Source organism: Lynx canadensis, chromosome A1 (assembly GCF_007474595.2).
Source record: "Lynx canadensis isolate LIC74 chromosome A1, mLynCan4.pri.v2, whole genome shotgun sequence".
NCBI lineage: Eukaryota > Metazoa > Chordata > Mammalia > Carnivora > Felidae > Lynx > Lynx canadensis.
In genome coordinates, this window is record NC_044303.2 from 132,120,066 (window position 1) to 132,137,137 (window position 17,072).

The 17,072-nt window shown below is 35.9% G+C and overlaps 1 protein-coding gene across 1 annotated transcript in view; it reads right to left on the minus strand.

The window, feature by feature from the left end:
- Window positions 1-17,072, minus strand: part of SREK1IP1 (SREK1 interacting protein 1) — a 44,180-nt gene that overhangs the window by 23,063 nt on the left and 4,045 nt on the right. Inside the window, exons 2-3 of the mRNA XM_030321932.2 lie at window positions 10,223-10,270; window positions 214-357 (exon numbers count right to left, since the gene is read on the minus strand). Coding sequence (XP_030177792.1) covers window positions 214-357; window positions 10,223-10,270 — 192 coding nt within the window. The remainder of the gene's footprint in view (window positions 1-213; window positions 358-10,222; window positions 10,271-17,072) is intronic.

The following is a 17,072-nucleotide window of genomic DNA, read 5'->3' on the forward strand; positions in this document are numbered from 1 at the left end:
GTGCCTCCTGGTTCTAACACTGATCTGCTGTTTGATTTGGGGCAAAGTACTTACAACATCCAAAGCCTATCCTTACCTATGCAGTGCCTCTTACATATACACACAAGGTATCTTAATGATAAATATAACAGAACAATAAATAAACATTACATAATAAAGCAGAACATTTAGAAACATTTTTAAAGGATGTAGGGAAAGAAAAGTATTACTTACTTTTTTCTTGTAATGCCTGCAATTTATTCAGTTCTTCATTCTCTTCATCACTCTCTTCACTACTTGTGCTGCTCACATCCAAAACTATGTCCCTTTTGGGGTCTACTCGGAGAAAATTGCGGCATTCAAATGTCAGATGACCAGCTAAGTAAAACAAACAAAAATGTAAATGACAAAATAAAAGATACCTAAAGATACTCATTATATTTTTATTATATATTTTTATGTTGTTGCCTCAGGGTTAAACAAGTTACAATTTTAATAGTATAATGTTTAGTTTCAACTTTTATTCAGTGAGTAGTAGTTTGCTTTTTCTGAATACACCACTCAGAGAAATTTTTCCTGTTTTCCCTATGTACTTAATTGCATAGCAACTACATAGCTTTCATCTAATTAAAGGTGTCATGACAATATAATTGACTGTGTTTTTCTAAAGAACACTTAAAAATTTAATTTTGAAAAACAATTTTCATTCTGACATCATTCACCTCCTAAAGCTGATCCCTACAAGAAAACTACAACAGTTACATATTTATGACATGATACAACTTAAAAAAAAAAAAATCAAACAGTACAAATACCAGAAAAGTACAGGAAATTATATAACCAATATCCAAGCGCCTATCCACTCACATGTTAACATTTTGTTATTCAATTAGAGTGTTTTTTTTCTTAATGGCAAGTGTTTGCACACATGTGCGTGCATACACACAAAATTGGGGGCCTTGCATCATTCCTTAGAACCCTGTCCTAATCCCATTCTATTCTTTCTTCAGAATTGGTATACTGAAGTTGTATTTATCTTTCCAAAACAGCATATCTGATTATTTATTTCACATAAACTCAATTATACTTACCTACCAATCTGCAACTAGTGTTTGCCACTCAATATTATATTTTGTGATTTACCTATATTAACATAAGTATATGTAACTATCTCATTTTATCTGATGAATAATGTTCCATTATATAAGAATACGATTTATTTATCTTCTCTACTACTGCTAGAATCTTAGTTTGCTTTCAGTACTTTGCTATTATAAATAATGCTGAAATGAGTAGCTGTACATGTATTTTCTACACACGACATTGTTTCTCTAAGGCAGCCACTTTTTTTTTTTTTTTTTTACTATGCTTCACTGATGGTAAAAAATAACAGTAAAACTAAGTGTATTGATATATACACCCAAATACAAATACACACTAATACACAAATATGAAACAAAAAGTGACCTGAGTACTACATGTGATATCCCAAAACAAAAAGCAAACAAAAATAAAAACAACAAAAAAGTGCTAACAGTAACCATGCAATTGATTCCACAACACACTAATGATTCACCATAACTCTGTGCTAGAGTTTATTTCTAGTTCTCTCTTGGAAGTTCTAGATTTATTCAAGAACATCTCGTATTAGAGTCCCAATCTTAGGACCCTGGGCCTTGCTTTTATCCCCTGCACTCTGCAAACCCATGAAAACCCAAGTTCAAGAACACTGGGCTCAGGAAATACTCTCAAGTCTTACCTCTTAGAGTTTCTGCTTTCCTTTGATTATTGTCCTCTGAGCATTCTCTAATTATTTTCTTCCTAGAACACTGTTGTATCTAAAATATGTACTGCACATTTTATACAAGTTTCTTAACTGCTTGCAAGAGGATCCTGTCTGCCATACTGCTGGAAATAAGTTTCCTTCATTATGATTTCCTTTCAAATGCATCATTCGTAAGTATTCTTTTCAGTTTCCAAACATATGGAGTTTTCAAATTAAGTTTTTGTTGATTTATAAAGATATTACACTGTTATCAGAAAGTAGGGTCTGTATGATATCAGTTATTTGGTATTTGCTGAGATTACTTTTGTGGACTATCATGCAGTAAATTCATGAAATGATTTGGTATGCATTTTAAAAGTATATCACTCTGTTGAATACAGTGCTATGTCTATTCTGTTGCTCAAATCTTCTCCATCTTATTATTTTTTTTTTTGCCTAATAACTTCTGAGGGTATAATTTTTAAGTACCTCTATGATTTAGAGAACATAAAGGTTGTATCATAAACTTCTCAATTATTAAACATAACTAATTCCACTAAGCTTCATATCCCTACCATTATGATACCCAAAAATGAAGGCTTCTGAATCTATTTATCTTCCTTGAAGCCTTACCCTCATATTGCTGTTACTGCTCCCCTGACCTACAATCATCACCCCCTTCTCCCCCTATCTTTTTTATTTTATTTTATTTTATTTTTTTATGTTTATTCATCTTTGAAAGACAGAGAGAGAGCACAAGCGGGGGTGGGGCAGCGAGAGAGGGAGGGGGACAGAGAATCTGAAGCAGGCTCCAGGCTCTGAGCTGTCAGCACAGAGCCCGACGCGGGGCTCAAACTCACCAGGAGATCATGACCTGAGCCGAAGTCGGATGCCCAACTGACTGAGCCACCCAGGTGCCCCTCCCCCAATCCTTTTATGACAGCTTCTGAAACATGCAATCTTTAGTGGACAAATTGTGTCACCTCTTCACAGTTTGTTCCCTCTCCCACTTGTTTTAAAGGACATTTGGCTCTTCCCTGAGAACACTTTTCCACAGCTTATCTCGGTATTATTAGTATCCTCCAGGCTCCTTAATACTGTTTCTCAATATAACAGTCCTCTAATCTCCCATGCAGCTCTCTGTTGCTGTTTAATAGCCCATCTACTGAAGTCTTTGGAATCTGGCTCAGACTTGGGTTCTTCACCCTAGGCCCTCCCACAAACCTACGTGAACAGACTAGAGTGGTGCATGGCCTCATAGTTCCTTGCCATTTTAGATGCCAAGGCCACACTACGCTCCTTGTCATCACCTGAAGTGTTCCATCTCGTAAGTTTTCAACTCCACTATTATACTGACTATAAGCTTTTATCCTTCTAGCTTTCTTATTCCCTTACACCCATGCATAGATGTGTTTAGAATTTTTTTTTCTGTCAACACTTTATTCCATCTACTTTTTATTTATGTCACTCTTACTACATTTACTTCTCAAAGGAAAAAAACAAACAAACCTATTTGCTGTCACCTTCTTTTAGGTAATTGTTGACATGAAAGCTGTCAATTCCAAAGAGAGTTAGAGCTTAGCATTTCCAAGAGTAGAGAATCAACTAGGTAGAGCACAAGAATTTTTTAACTATTACATTTATCACATATATATCTATGTGCAAAGTTATAATGTGCATAAATACACATTTTTACAAACTTCTATAAAAAACCACATTTCTGACCTGCCATTTGCCCCTTACCAAACAAAATCACTTTCTCCTCTTCTAGTTAATTTTTTTTTAATTTAACTATTCTATTTCCCTAAATAACACATTTCTCTTAATAACTGCTGCCTCTTGATTTTTCAGCTCAGGCATAATTAATTGACTTCCTACTGTGGAAAATGAGCATTTAATATCCTCCCCTTTTCTCAGTGTTCTTGTATCTTTTTAAATTTTTACTTATTTTTAATTTTTATTTTCTTATTCTCAAGTAAGTTAGCATACAGTGTGGTCTCGGCTTCAGGAGTAGAACCCCATGATTGATCTCTTACATATGATACTCAGTGCTCATCCCAAAAAGTGCCTTTCTTAATGCCCATTTAACCCACCTTTTAACCTACTCCCCCAACCCCCATCAACCCTCAGTTTGTTCTCTGTATTTAAGAGTCTCTTATGGTTTGCCTCCCTCTCTGTTTTTATCTTATTTTTCCTTCCTTTCCCCTATGTTATTCTGTCAACTTTCTCAATTTCCACATATGAGTGAAATCATATGATATCTGTTTTAGAAAATTAAGACCTTAACTCACTCAGTCCCTTCATTTTCTTCTAATCTGTCAAACTTCTCATTCCTGACTTTCCAAACATCATTACATGTTTTTTCTTTGACTCATTCATGTTCTTCTTCTGCCATACCTCACTGTAAAACAAATACTCTGGCTCAAAGCTAACCTTTCTTTTTTTTTTCAACGTTTATTTATTTTTGGGACAGAGAGAGACAGAGCATGAACGGGGGAGGGGCAGAGAGAGAGGGAGACACAGAATCGGAAACAGGCTCCAGGCTCCGAGCCATCAGCCCAGAGCTCGACGCGGGGCTCGAACTCACGGACCGCAAGATCGTGACCTGGCTGAAGTCGGACGCTTAACCGACTGCGCCACCCAGGCGCCCCACAAAGCTAACCTTTCTTGAGGTTGTGCCTGTCCCTGAGCAGTCAAGCAATGCTTAAGTACAATCACACATACATGGACATTAGCACAAACACAAAGCATTTCATTTTTGTGTTTGTCCCTGGTCAAGTTCCTCTCTTATTCCCCTCAGTGACTTTTCTAAACTTATGCCTGACTTAAATCATTGTTCAACCACTTTCCTGTCTCACTCAATGCCCCTTCCCAAACAGACAACTGCACCTCCTAACTTACCAAGAAAACTGAGATTACCAAAGTTTCCTTCTACTTTCTGTTTCCATACCTGAAAATTTCCATACTTATTCTCACCTAGTTTCCTTCAAACTTATGAGTTATCCTTGATGGGGCGCCTGGGTGGCTCAGTTGGTTAAGCGTCCGACTTTGGCTCAGGTCATGATCTCGCGGTTTGGGAGTTTGAGCCCCAGCATTGGGCTCTGTGCTGACAGCTGAGAGCCTGGAGCCTGCTTCAGATTCTGTGTCTCCCTCCCTCTCTCCCTTTCCCTGCTCACATTCTGTCTCTCTCTCTCTCTCTAAAATAAATAGAGCACTAAAAAAAAAAAAAAAAAAAAGTTATCCTTATTTTAACTCTTAGAGGAAATTGCTCCATCTTCTCCTGTCTCCAATTTCTGCAACATCTCCTATAATATCCCTTTAGTCTCTACACACATCTTTTATCTTAAATATAAAACCCTCCATTTATCCCAAATTCCCTTCTAGGAATTACAGTTGACCCTGGAATGCTGATCCCCAGGCAGCTAAAAATCCACATATAACTTATGGTTCCCCCCAAACTTAACTACTGGATTTTATGTGATTGAAAAGTAAGAAAGTCGCCAAATGGAGAAAAACAAAGTGAAGATGGAGGAAATTTGTAGGAAAAGGTGGAACAGCAGGGCTCTTGTCTGCTCTTGGCATTCTCCATCCTACTACCTGTGGGGAGCTCAGTTGACTAAGGTCTTGAATGGAGAGGTGAAAGAAACAGGCTCTGGGGAGGGATTTTCACTTAAGTAACCAAAAACCACATAATAACCCACCCAATACCTCACCTCCCACCAAGGGGTGTGGGAGAACACCAGGGAGGGCCCCAGGGAGGGGACAATATCAGACAGAGAAGCCTGGGTCTCAGTGGGGTGGGGGCACTGTACAGGGTGCTGAACGTTTTCTGAGGAGGGGATCTAATATTGCTGGGGAACTGGCAGCTCACCCCTTCACAGCAATTTTCCACAAGCAGAAACTGCACTATAATCACATGTAGGGGACTGGGTGAAGCAAGTGACCTAGAGAGAAGGGTACTGGTGTTTTGCCTTCTCTAGTTCTCTACCTTCCTGCGTGGAAGGAGGTGGTGTGGACCACCTTGCTTCCTAGGTAGAGAAGCAAGAAATGAGTATCATTCTATGATCTAGATTGGCTAAGTGCAGGTGGGGAGAAGGAGACATGTGGTGGTTCATGTTCTACTACTGTATTCTATCTAAAACAACAACAACAACAACAAACCTATATAAAACTACACCTGTGCAGTTCAAACCCATGATGTTCAAGGGTCAACTGTATTCAATATGTTCCTGTTATGACCTGAATGTTTGTATCCCCTCAAAATTCATATGTTGAAATCTAACTCCCAAAGGGGATGGTATTAGTTGATGGGACCTTTGGGAGGTGATTAGGTTTCTGAGAGTGGTACTCTCATAAATGGGATTAGTGCCTTATAAAAGATCTCCAAGGAACTCTCTAGTCCTTTCCACTGTGCAAGTAAAAAATGAAAAGTCTATGACCTGGAAAACTTGCTGGCACCCTGAAATTTGACTTACAGCCTCCTATGAGCAATATATTTCTGTTTATAAGCTACTGGGCCTGTGGTATTTTGTTATAGTAGCTCATGAAGACTGAGACAGTTCCTTACTTTACTTATGCAAATTTCCTGAAACAGGAGACTATACATACAAGCTCTCCATTTTTTTATCCATCGCAATTCAGGCCTGAATCTACATAGTTTGCTTCATGACCTACCACTCTACTTAAACTGATCTTCCCACAGTCAAAGAAGCATTCTACCTGGTAAATTCAATGAACAATTTTCAAACAAATTCTTACAAATCCTAATGGTTACATCTGACAATTTTCCCTCAACTTTGAAAATCTTTACTCTTTTGGTGTATCTGTTGATGCCCACTCCCTCTTCTAGTATTGTACCTTCTTGGTCACTTGTTCCTTAGCTCATGCCTAGATATTTTACTTTACCTGTTGATATTTTATTCCACTAAGAGTTTGTTATTGTTCCAAAGTTTGCTTATATAAAATCATGTAGGCGAAAAATACAAATGTGGAGCAAAAAAGAGAGGTTGTTTCCATAAAACAAAGTTGTACTTTTGGAAACACTTGATTTAAATGGATTATTTTTAAAGAGTAGTTTGAGTAGTTTTCAAATTAGGTACTGGCATCAAGACTGTACAAGATTGAGAAAGAATCTAAAACAATGAGAAAAGGTACCTGCTTCTCAAAGGGGGTGCCATGGCCATTTTGAGCCAGACAATTCTTCACTGTCCAGGACTACCTTACACATCCCAGGATGTTTATAAACCATAAATCATACATACTAAAGATCATACTGTTACACAACCACAAGCACATAGGGGCAAATTTAAAAAAAAAAAAAAAAAAAAAAAGGCCACAGATTTCCAGGAGGGCAGTATTAACCCTAGTTTAGAACTAATGATAAAGTGATTCTGGACTCAAATTTCTTTCTCATTATTGCTGCTTGCTTATCTTGGAAGAAACAAACTATACAAAGTAGGAAATGCATTTCAGATATAATTTGCACTTAAAAGACTATGTGAAACAATAATTAGCAGACTCATAGGCAAAGACAAGGTCATGAATGTATATCAATAGATTAGCATTTTAGGTTAAATAAACATTAAAGGTATTTAGGTGTGTTTTTATTTCTTGCTACTATGAGCAAATGCTCAATTACTGAAGTATCCTATCCTGAACTTTTAAAAGGTGGATTTTCTGAGAACTATCATAATTGAGACATTTATTCCATGACAAAAGCTTAGTGTTCTGGTAGCTTTTAAGTATTTAGAAGTTGCCAACTTCAAAAGTATTCATATAAAAACTCATCATAGAAATAAACAATTCTTCTAATTTTGTTGAGGAAACTTTGCCATGAAAAACCAACATCCATGTTATTTAGTAACAGATTCATCCTTAACTTGAAACTTTTTAAAACTATATAGCCATTACTGAAACATACGGACACAATAAAATCTTCTTCAGTCGAGTATTAAATTGTTTTGTACATCCTGGGCACCTTGGTGGCTCAGGTGGTTAAGCGTCCAGCTCTTGGTTTCAACTCAAGTCATGATCTCATGGTTTTGTGAGTTAGAGCCCCATGTTGGGCTTTGCGCTGGCAGCATGGAGCCTGCTTGGGATTCTCTCCCCAATCCCCATCTCTCTGCCCTTCCCCCCACTCACGCTTTTTCTGTCTCAAAATAAATAAAATTTAAAAACTGTACAACCTAAACCATTAGTCTCACAACAATACAGAGACAATACTCCTTTGTAACTAAATGATGAATATGCATATTTTAAGGTATTAAAAACATTTCAGAGTTCTGTGGACTGTTCTCTTACATCTACAATCAATACAAAGATTCTGGCCTACAAATAACAGATAATTTTTAAAATGTAATTTCTATCAGAAAGGCATGCAAATTGAGAAGACCTTCATCTTTAACAGGTATACGATGTAAATTTAACACAGAAGGGAAGGATTACTAAAGTTTTGCAAAAGAGATAAATGAAAAGCTATTTAATAACTTTATCACTAAAATCATAGATCAAAATAATAACTATAGGAACTAAACTTAGAAAGACTGTTAAAGCTATTTGCTTACTTGGCTTTTGTAAAAAAAATTCTAGTTACTACAGATACTTCCATCATTGTGTAAAATAAAAAAGCAATAAGGAGACTAGATCAACGTTATATTTCCAAAACATTATTTTGATTATTATCCTATAAGTCTTAAGCTAAAAGTAGTTCAAGGAGATAAAGTGGCATTAGTAGAGAGATTGGGAAATTCATTCTAGATTTTTAAGTACATAATACAGCATATAGGTATATGCTATATACATATACATATATGTATATATGTAGAGAGAGAGAGAGAGAGAAAGAGAGGTGGGAGGGAGAGGAGGGGGGAGAGTGAGAGAGAGAGACAGAGAGAGAGAGGAGAGGGAAGGAGAGAGAGAGCATGGATGAGCACATTCCTAAGTCTTGAATCAAGACATAAAATATGGAGGGGGCGCCTGGGTGGCTCAGTTGGTTAAGCGTCTGACTCTTGATTTCGGCTCAGGTGATGATCTCGTGGTCCTGGGACTGAGCCCTGCAATAGGCTCCACTCTGAGTATGGAACCTGCTTGGGATTCTCTCTCTCTCTCCCTCTGCCCTTCTCTGCCTCATGAGCTTTCTCTCTCAAATAAAAACTTTTTTTAATTTAAAAATAAAAATGAAATACAGAAATTAGCAAAGATTTAAAGAAAGGATACAAAGCAGAAATAAATATAAACAAGCCTAAAACACAGAAAAGATTTCACTGCACTTATTTCTTGCATGCAAGTATATTCTTCAGGAGTTTTTATTTATGTCAAGGATATGTGTACTTATGTATCCACATTTGCTAACTGAGCAAGATTCCCTTGAGCCACATCTCAGCCTTCCCTTGGAGGCATGTGACTTGGTTCTCCCAGCATGCTTTCATTATGAGCCCTCTTAATGGAGATTTATGCCGAGGGTTCTTTTATCACATGTTCTTACATGGAAAAATTTTTTTAATCACCTTTATTTATTTTTTTAATAAGATTGTACATCTGAAGCTCATGTAACATTGTGCATCAAATATAACTATACTTCTAAATTAATAAATAAATAGATGGATACATTTTGTATGGATCATTAACCCTAATCCAGGCTCACTTGCATGGTCTCCAAACAAGTGAGAAAACAGCAAATGCTGGGGTGCCTAGGTGGCTCAGTCGATTGTCAGACTTTGGCTCAGGTCATGATCTCCCTGCTTGTGAGTTCAAGCCCCACATCGGTTTCTGGGCTCACAGCTCGGAGCCTGGAGCCTCCTTCAGATTCTGTGTCTCCCTCTCTCTCTGCCCCTCCCCTGCTCACACTGTCTCTCTCAGAAATAAACATTAAGAAAAATTTTTTTAAAGAAAACAAAAATAGCAAATGCTACTGTTATAGCTGTTATCAAACCTTTAAGAATTGTTACATTTAACTAAAGAAATGGTATTTAAGGTACATAATTATAAATTTAGACTATATAACTGCACGTTAAAGTTTAATTTTCTATCCCATTTCATTAGTCATAATAGACATTTATGCTTGTTTAAATCAAGTTTTTGCCGGTGAGCAGAAATTCTGGGACTAATATTATCCTCATAAAGAAAATAATTTTCATTGCTTCCCCTCTTCACCCAGTATCTAGAAGAACAAAGAGTAAAAGAATAAGTATACATGTACTTTCTGGGGGGGAATATACTTTCTGCATGCTCCTAAATCTACTACTCCACTTGTACTTGATATCTTTGGTAGTCAACAGATACATAGCCACCTGTCACTCAGTCTACAGCAGGGAAGAAAGTAACTATTTAGGAGAATTTCTGAATCATCTGCAAATCTGGCCTGAATAACAGGGCTAAAGAACTAAGATGAAATCAGGGCTCTGAAATCAGGATGCCAAATCACATTGCCCAACGAGGCAATGATTCACTCTTCACAATGTTATTTTTTAATGTACTTACGATAGCCACATTTTTTACAGCCTGCCCGGACACTGTCCTTGTTGCAACCTGAAATATAATTGGATAACATTTTAGCAGACATATAAAAGGTAGAAACATAAGAATTCCATCCCATGAAAAAGCTAAGAAACCACTTGTAGAATTTCTTTAAAAAAAAGAAAAAAATATTCTTGACCCAGCTTAGTTAACACTATTCAATTGTCATCATTATTAGGAATCACTGGAAAATCCAATTTACTCAAATTACTTTCTTTGACAGTATTTTAAAAATAACTCCAGAATATATTTTTCTCTAATTTAACAGAAATACAGTGTTATAGTCAAGAGCTTAAACATTCCAAGAATTCTCTAACACTGAGCAAGAAATTCCTGAGTATTTCAGCCTGTCCCTCAAATGTAAAATAATTAACTACATATGTGTATACATATACATATTCCCTATATACTATCATATGTGCTAATATTTTTATTATATATTCTATTACATATATTAGTTATTATATATAGTATATGTATATACATGTATATACATATATATATATTTATACAAACACACACACATACATATATGAATATTTGGGATAAAAAATGTCTTTCTGCTCTCCCTTACAAGAAAAACAAACTGGCTTTATTAAAGGAATTGGTAAAAATCCAGAAGAATACTTTAATTGACAGGTATTATAAGAAACATCCAAATGCACCACTCAAATTCTGACAAGAGAAAACTATCAGTCACATATTCAGTCTGATCAGCTTTTAGAAATATTTAGAGTATTTCTGTATAGTTAGTGGTACACACAAGAAATGTTGAAGATCTAAATAAGAGAGAAGACATAAATTAAAATTGATTTTTTTATAATAAAATATACATAAAATTTATCACCTTAAACATTTTCGAGTATATAATTCAGTGGCATTAAGTACATTCATAATGTTGTACAACATCCTAAACACTAACTTTTTTCCTCTATAAATTTACCTACTCTAGGAATCTCATGTAAGTGGAATCATACAGTATTTGTCCTTTTGTGTCTGACTTATTTTACTTAGTATAATGTTTTCAAGACCATCCATGTTGTAACACATTATCAGAATGCCATTCCTTTTTATGGGTGAAATATATATATGGAGAGAGAGAGAGGGGGAGAGAGAGAGTTGAAACTACTTTTAATCTCCAATAAGGGCTTCCATCAGCCAGAGGGCAAGGAAAGAATTGCTCTATTATCTTAATGAAAGGCATCTAACTCCTTAATCTTTCATATGGAGATATAATCCAAATTTACTAAAAAAGTACATAGAGTGCAAATATAAAACAGTGCTAATTATAAAAGAAAGATCATTTTTGAACCATTTCTTTACTGTTATGAAGTCAAAACATCAGTCATTTTTTCCTAATCCCAATCGTTAAAATATACATTATCGAGTTATTCTAGTAAAATACACTCAGGTCTGCTACAATGCTTCTTTTAAAAACATAAACTTGTTCCAATGCAAGTGATGTAAGACAGCACAATTTGAGCATAATGTGACTTTTGTCCAAGAAAAACACTATGTGAATGCACAAACTGGTACCCCATTGCTCTGAGACTCATAGTAATATACAAAACACACACAAGGACATAACCCAAACCATTTCTAGTGACCTTAGTTCAGTATGGGTGCTGTGAGCAGTGCCCATCCACATCTGGTAAAATAACTTTGATCCAATCACGTCATCCTCTTCCTACCATTCCTTCAGAACAATTTACAAGCTCTGATTCTTATGAACTGCATTTTCACAGCAAACTTCAGGTCTTTTAGAAGGTATAGTACCGTAGTAATTGTAGTATTTATGTGCCTTTTAACCAATTAACATGTGCAAAACTGTGCTGTTTTTATTAGGTTTCTATCATTTTTTATGTATCACTGATGAAGTTCTTGAGTGTTGTGCCCCAATCTCATTTTTTCTCATAAACCTTGTGGATTTTACTGCATAGAGTGGGAACACATCTGCTGCACTGCAGCAGAACTGTGGAATAAGACAGGATTAATAATAAAATCTGAGGCTCTTTCATTATGAAATAATTGCCTGTTGGAAAAAAAGCCCAGAGTATCCGGGTCAATGTTAAGTCTGTTTCCATAGAAACCAAAGACGCTGAATAGACAGGACAAAACTGTTCTAAATGCACCATTACCATTCCCACAACAAACTAAAAATGTTGTAATGGACAGATCTGAAATGATCTCATCTCAGTACTTATGAGAGATTAGCTTATTTATGACTAACTCTATCTCATATTTTTAGAATGAACAAAATATGAAACTTTTCAGAGAAGGTCATCTTCTTTAACAAAGTTTTAACTTTTACATGAAAGGAAAATGCCAGAATTCTAAATAAAGTAACTCCATATCAACTATGTTCTCATCAGTTTTTGGTTAAATGAAAGTTTCAAGCTTTATTTGTCCATAATTTTCATGACTGCTGGGCCAACTGAATGCTTTTACCTAGGACACTGAATCTGATGCCTCTGACAAAGATATCTGGGACAAGTAACACAATGAAGTGGGGACAGTTCATTCATTCTCCTGTCAAGATCCAGTTTCTAGAGGCAGTGATGTCACAGAGAGCAGCAGTCCTAATCAGGTCTGGGACTGTGCAGGATCTTGGCTATGGATGTCCTTGGTCTTGTCTATTTTCCAAGAATTGTTATCTAGCATTTGCTTAGATTCTGTGAGCTCCCTGGTATCTTTCCTTTCTGCTTCAATTAACTAGTCAGTTTCTATTGTTTGGAACAAGAACTCTGCTGATACAATGGTGCTCCAGATTGGAGTCAAAGTGAATAGGAAGGCCATACTGAAAGGCCCTTATTACTTCAATCAGAAGTTATCCATTTCCCCATCTTAGGTTCTCATGCTGTTTTTTGTTCCATTCCTCTTTAAGGTTTGCTAATGCTATTCAGAGCAATAGAGCCTGGCTCCCTCAAAATGTTCCTATGTAATCATAACCTATAGTCCCAAGACCACCAATAAAGTCTTGTAAAATTGCCCACATTAAAAAAAAAAAATTGGCAAAGACCAACAAAAACAAACTCAAAAGACACATAAAAATAGAGGAAGAAATATCTGCAACTCATAGCACCAAAAAAGGGAAATTATCCTTACCTTATAAAACCCAGAAAATCATTATGAACAAGACCAACAGCCAACAGGAAAAAAACTCAGCCAAGGAGCTGAACAGAATGCTCAAAGAAACAGAAACAAGTTGGAAACATGGAGATCCTTAGCCTTATTCATAATTCGTGGAATGTACATTAAAATCTATACTGAGATTCTATTTTCACTTATCAGAATAGCAAAGATTGAAAGGGTTGAAGAGAGTTTGGGGGAGACACACTCTAATACAGTACTGGATAGTAATGTAACTCAATACCACCTCTATGGAAAGCAAGCTGACAAAATCTATCTGAACTAGAAATGTACATTTATACATTTATACATACATACAAATGTACAAATGTACATTTATACATTTATACATACAAATGTACAAATGTACATTTATACATTTATACATACAAATGTACAAATGTACATTTATACATTTATACATACAAAGTGCTACTTTGACCTAGCACTTCCACACTGGGAGATTAATCTTCTCAATTTACTTGCACAAATACATACTGACTTATGCACAAAGCTATTCACCACAGCATCATTTGTAACAGTAAAAGAGTAGAAATAATTTAGACATAAATAAATTATGGTTGGTCTTTACTTAATGATATTTGATGGTCTCTAAGATATAAAGAAAAAAGCAAGGTACAGAACAGTGCTCATGGTATGTTGTCATTTGTATGAAAGGAGATTAGATAAAATATCAAATTATGTATACATTTTATTAACAGATGGATGGAGATATACAAAAAAATCTCTCTGTAAGGATATATATTAGGTACCTGAGAAATGGGGAACTGCCTCCAGGGGTAAAAAAGGGTGAGAAATATGTCACTATCCACCTTTTGGTACTTTTAAAATCTGAATCATGTGAGGGTCCCTGGGTGGCTCAGTCAGTTAAGCATCTTACTTCTGCTCAGGTCATGATCTCAAGGTTCATGAGTCTGAGCCCCACATCAGGCCCTGTGCTGACAGCTCAGAGCCTGGAGCCTGCTTCAAATTCTGTGTCTCCTTCTCTGCCCCTCCCCCACTCACATACCATCTCTCTCTGTCTCAAAAATGAATAAATGTTAAAAAATGTTTTTTTTTTTTTAATTTGAAACATGTGGATTGATTACCCTCTCAAAAACCAAACCAAAAACCTCCCTCAAACAAACCCAACACTAAGAAGAGGTGCTGTTGTGCAAGTATTCGTTGACAAAGGCAGACTGTACCTATAAATTCTTCAGGAAAGCTACATTACAGATTTACAAAAAAATTTTATTAACTGATGGTTTTAGGAACAAATTTAAGAGGTATTGATTTCCTTATTTGTTAAATACTAGCAAGGGATTACTATGGATCTAGAAAATTGTCAAACAACTTGAGTGGCAAGGAAGGGCATGGGTAACCAGTTGGCCTTTTACCTCCCAGTAACTTAAAGAGTAGAGAATGCCAATTTCTCTAGATTCCAGAACATGCCAGACAATTCTATATACAACTCACTGCCAGGCATGGTGCGGATTCCCTAGATGTCCTCAACAAATGCTTGCTGCTTTGAGGTTAGAAACTTCAGAAAATACTTCAGCACTTGGGAATCAGTAACTTCTGTTGCTCCCAGTTGCCAGCTACGAAACTAGATAGTGTCTGCAGTGTTACTGGCTCATCTGAGGAATGACAGGCAATGGAAGAACAGGAATAAAAGTAAGAAGGACAACTGAAATAAAAATAATGATTATTTAGGCAAGGGAAGGGAAAAATGACAGAGGCAGAGGGACCTTTCCAGGGTGATGAAAATATTTAAAATCTTGATATGGATATAAAATTCTTCAAGCTATACATTTGTAATGTGCGTTTTATTTTAACATGTAAATTATACCTTAGTAAAGCAGTTAGCATAGAGGGAAAAAAAGAAACAGTCTGTGAAAAGGGAGAGGTTAGAGAAGACTAAAAACCAGGGACAAAGACCAGAGGGAGAAAATAGGAGTATGTAAGCAAAAGGGATGCTTGTGGTAGTGTCCCTAACAGATGCCTCTGGTTATTCAGTGGCCCCCAGAGGTATGGCAAGACATCATACTGATCTAAATTTTTTTGTTGAAATTTCACATCACCTATGTTGCTAAGTTAACTTACTCACTGGGAACTTTAACAGTAATGTTTGGAACTTAGTATTATATTTTTCTCTTACTGTGTATTTTAGATTTGGGGAAGCCTGTCAAAGTTTTATTTACATTAAAATGTTTTCTATAATCATTTAAATTTAAAAGTAAATAGCTAAAGGGACTAACTATCCCTTTAAGTGATGCAATTAGCAATTGCAATCACTTCTGTCCATTCCTTTCATTTTTAATTATCTAGATTCAATTAGATTAGTTCCTTTTAAGCTTTAAGTTTTATATTTGGTTACTCCATTATAGTTCTATCATAATTTGGGAACTCTTAAAGATAACTTCAATTTATTCTGCTTTTAAAATTCAAATTGTAGCTAGGTTGTATATACCACATAGATACAAATACCCATATATGTCTGCTAAAATTGAATGCAAAGTAAAACTCCAAATATTTAAATTTTTCTGATGCTTTATATTAAGAGTTCATAGATATAATCCTTTCTTTGGGATCCTGAAATATTTTATTTTAATTCTCTGTGAATTTAAAAAATGGGTTAAAGGAGATCCTTGATGGATCTCCTAAGCCTTAGTGGCTCAGTGAGTTAAGTGTCTGACCCTTGACTTCAGCTCAAATCATGATTCATGGCTCCCGTTGGGCTCTGCACTAACAACATGAAGCCTGCCTGGGATTCTCTCTCTCTTCTCTCTGACCCACTCATGTGCACTCTCTCTCTCTCTCAAAATAAATTAATTAAAAAAAAAAAAAAAAAAAAAAAAAGAGGATCCTTGATGTAAACATTTTGAAAGAGCAGATGTCCTCATCTTTAGTTAAAAATGCCTTCAGAATCATTTGATACTCAAAAGGAGAGATGAAAGTAAATCAAATAATTGCTTATTTTAAACTACTGACAGGGGACTGCCTGGGTGGTTCAGCTGGTCGAGCCTCTGACTCTCGGTTTCAGCTCAGGTCATGATTCCAGGGTTATGGGATCAAGCCCTGTGTCAGAATCCATGCCCAGCAAGAAGCCTACTTAAGATTCTTTTTCTCTCTCCCTCTGCCAAACTCTCTCTCTCTAAAATAAAAATAAATAAACTACTGACATGAAAGAGCTACCATTTAAGTCAGTGTATAAAATGCTTTCATCCACTTGCCTCAAAATATAAATAACCCATGAAGGAAAAAAAGGTATAGGTATTATCAGTTTAAGAGACATGAACATTTGAATTAACTAATGAAACAGAATCACAATTACTGTTTAGTCTGTTAACTTTAGTATCAGATTCTGCTCAGCAACAATTCTACTGAACAACCCTCTAAATTATTATCCAATTATTATTATTTATTATGGGCTTATCTCTAAAACGAATGTTAGAGAAGCCATAAAGATGAATAAAGTCCCTACACTAAAGGAAATACAATATACTAGCTTATCTAGGACAATACATCCACAGCTATAAAACATGCTAGAATATGCCACTGTAAAAAACACAAAACTCTACTCGTAAGCAGGAAGAACTGGCAGGCAAGACTTTCAGCTGAGAGACTGAGAAGGCTTCCCACAGGTACCTATGGACAGCAAAGGAGGGACAGTGATAACAAAAGC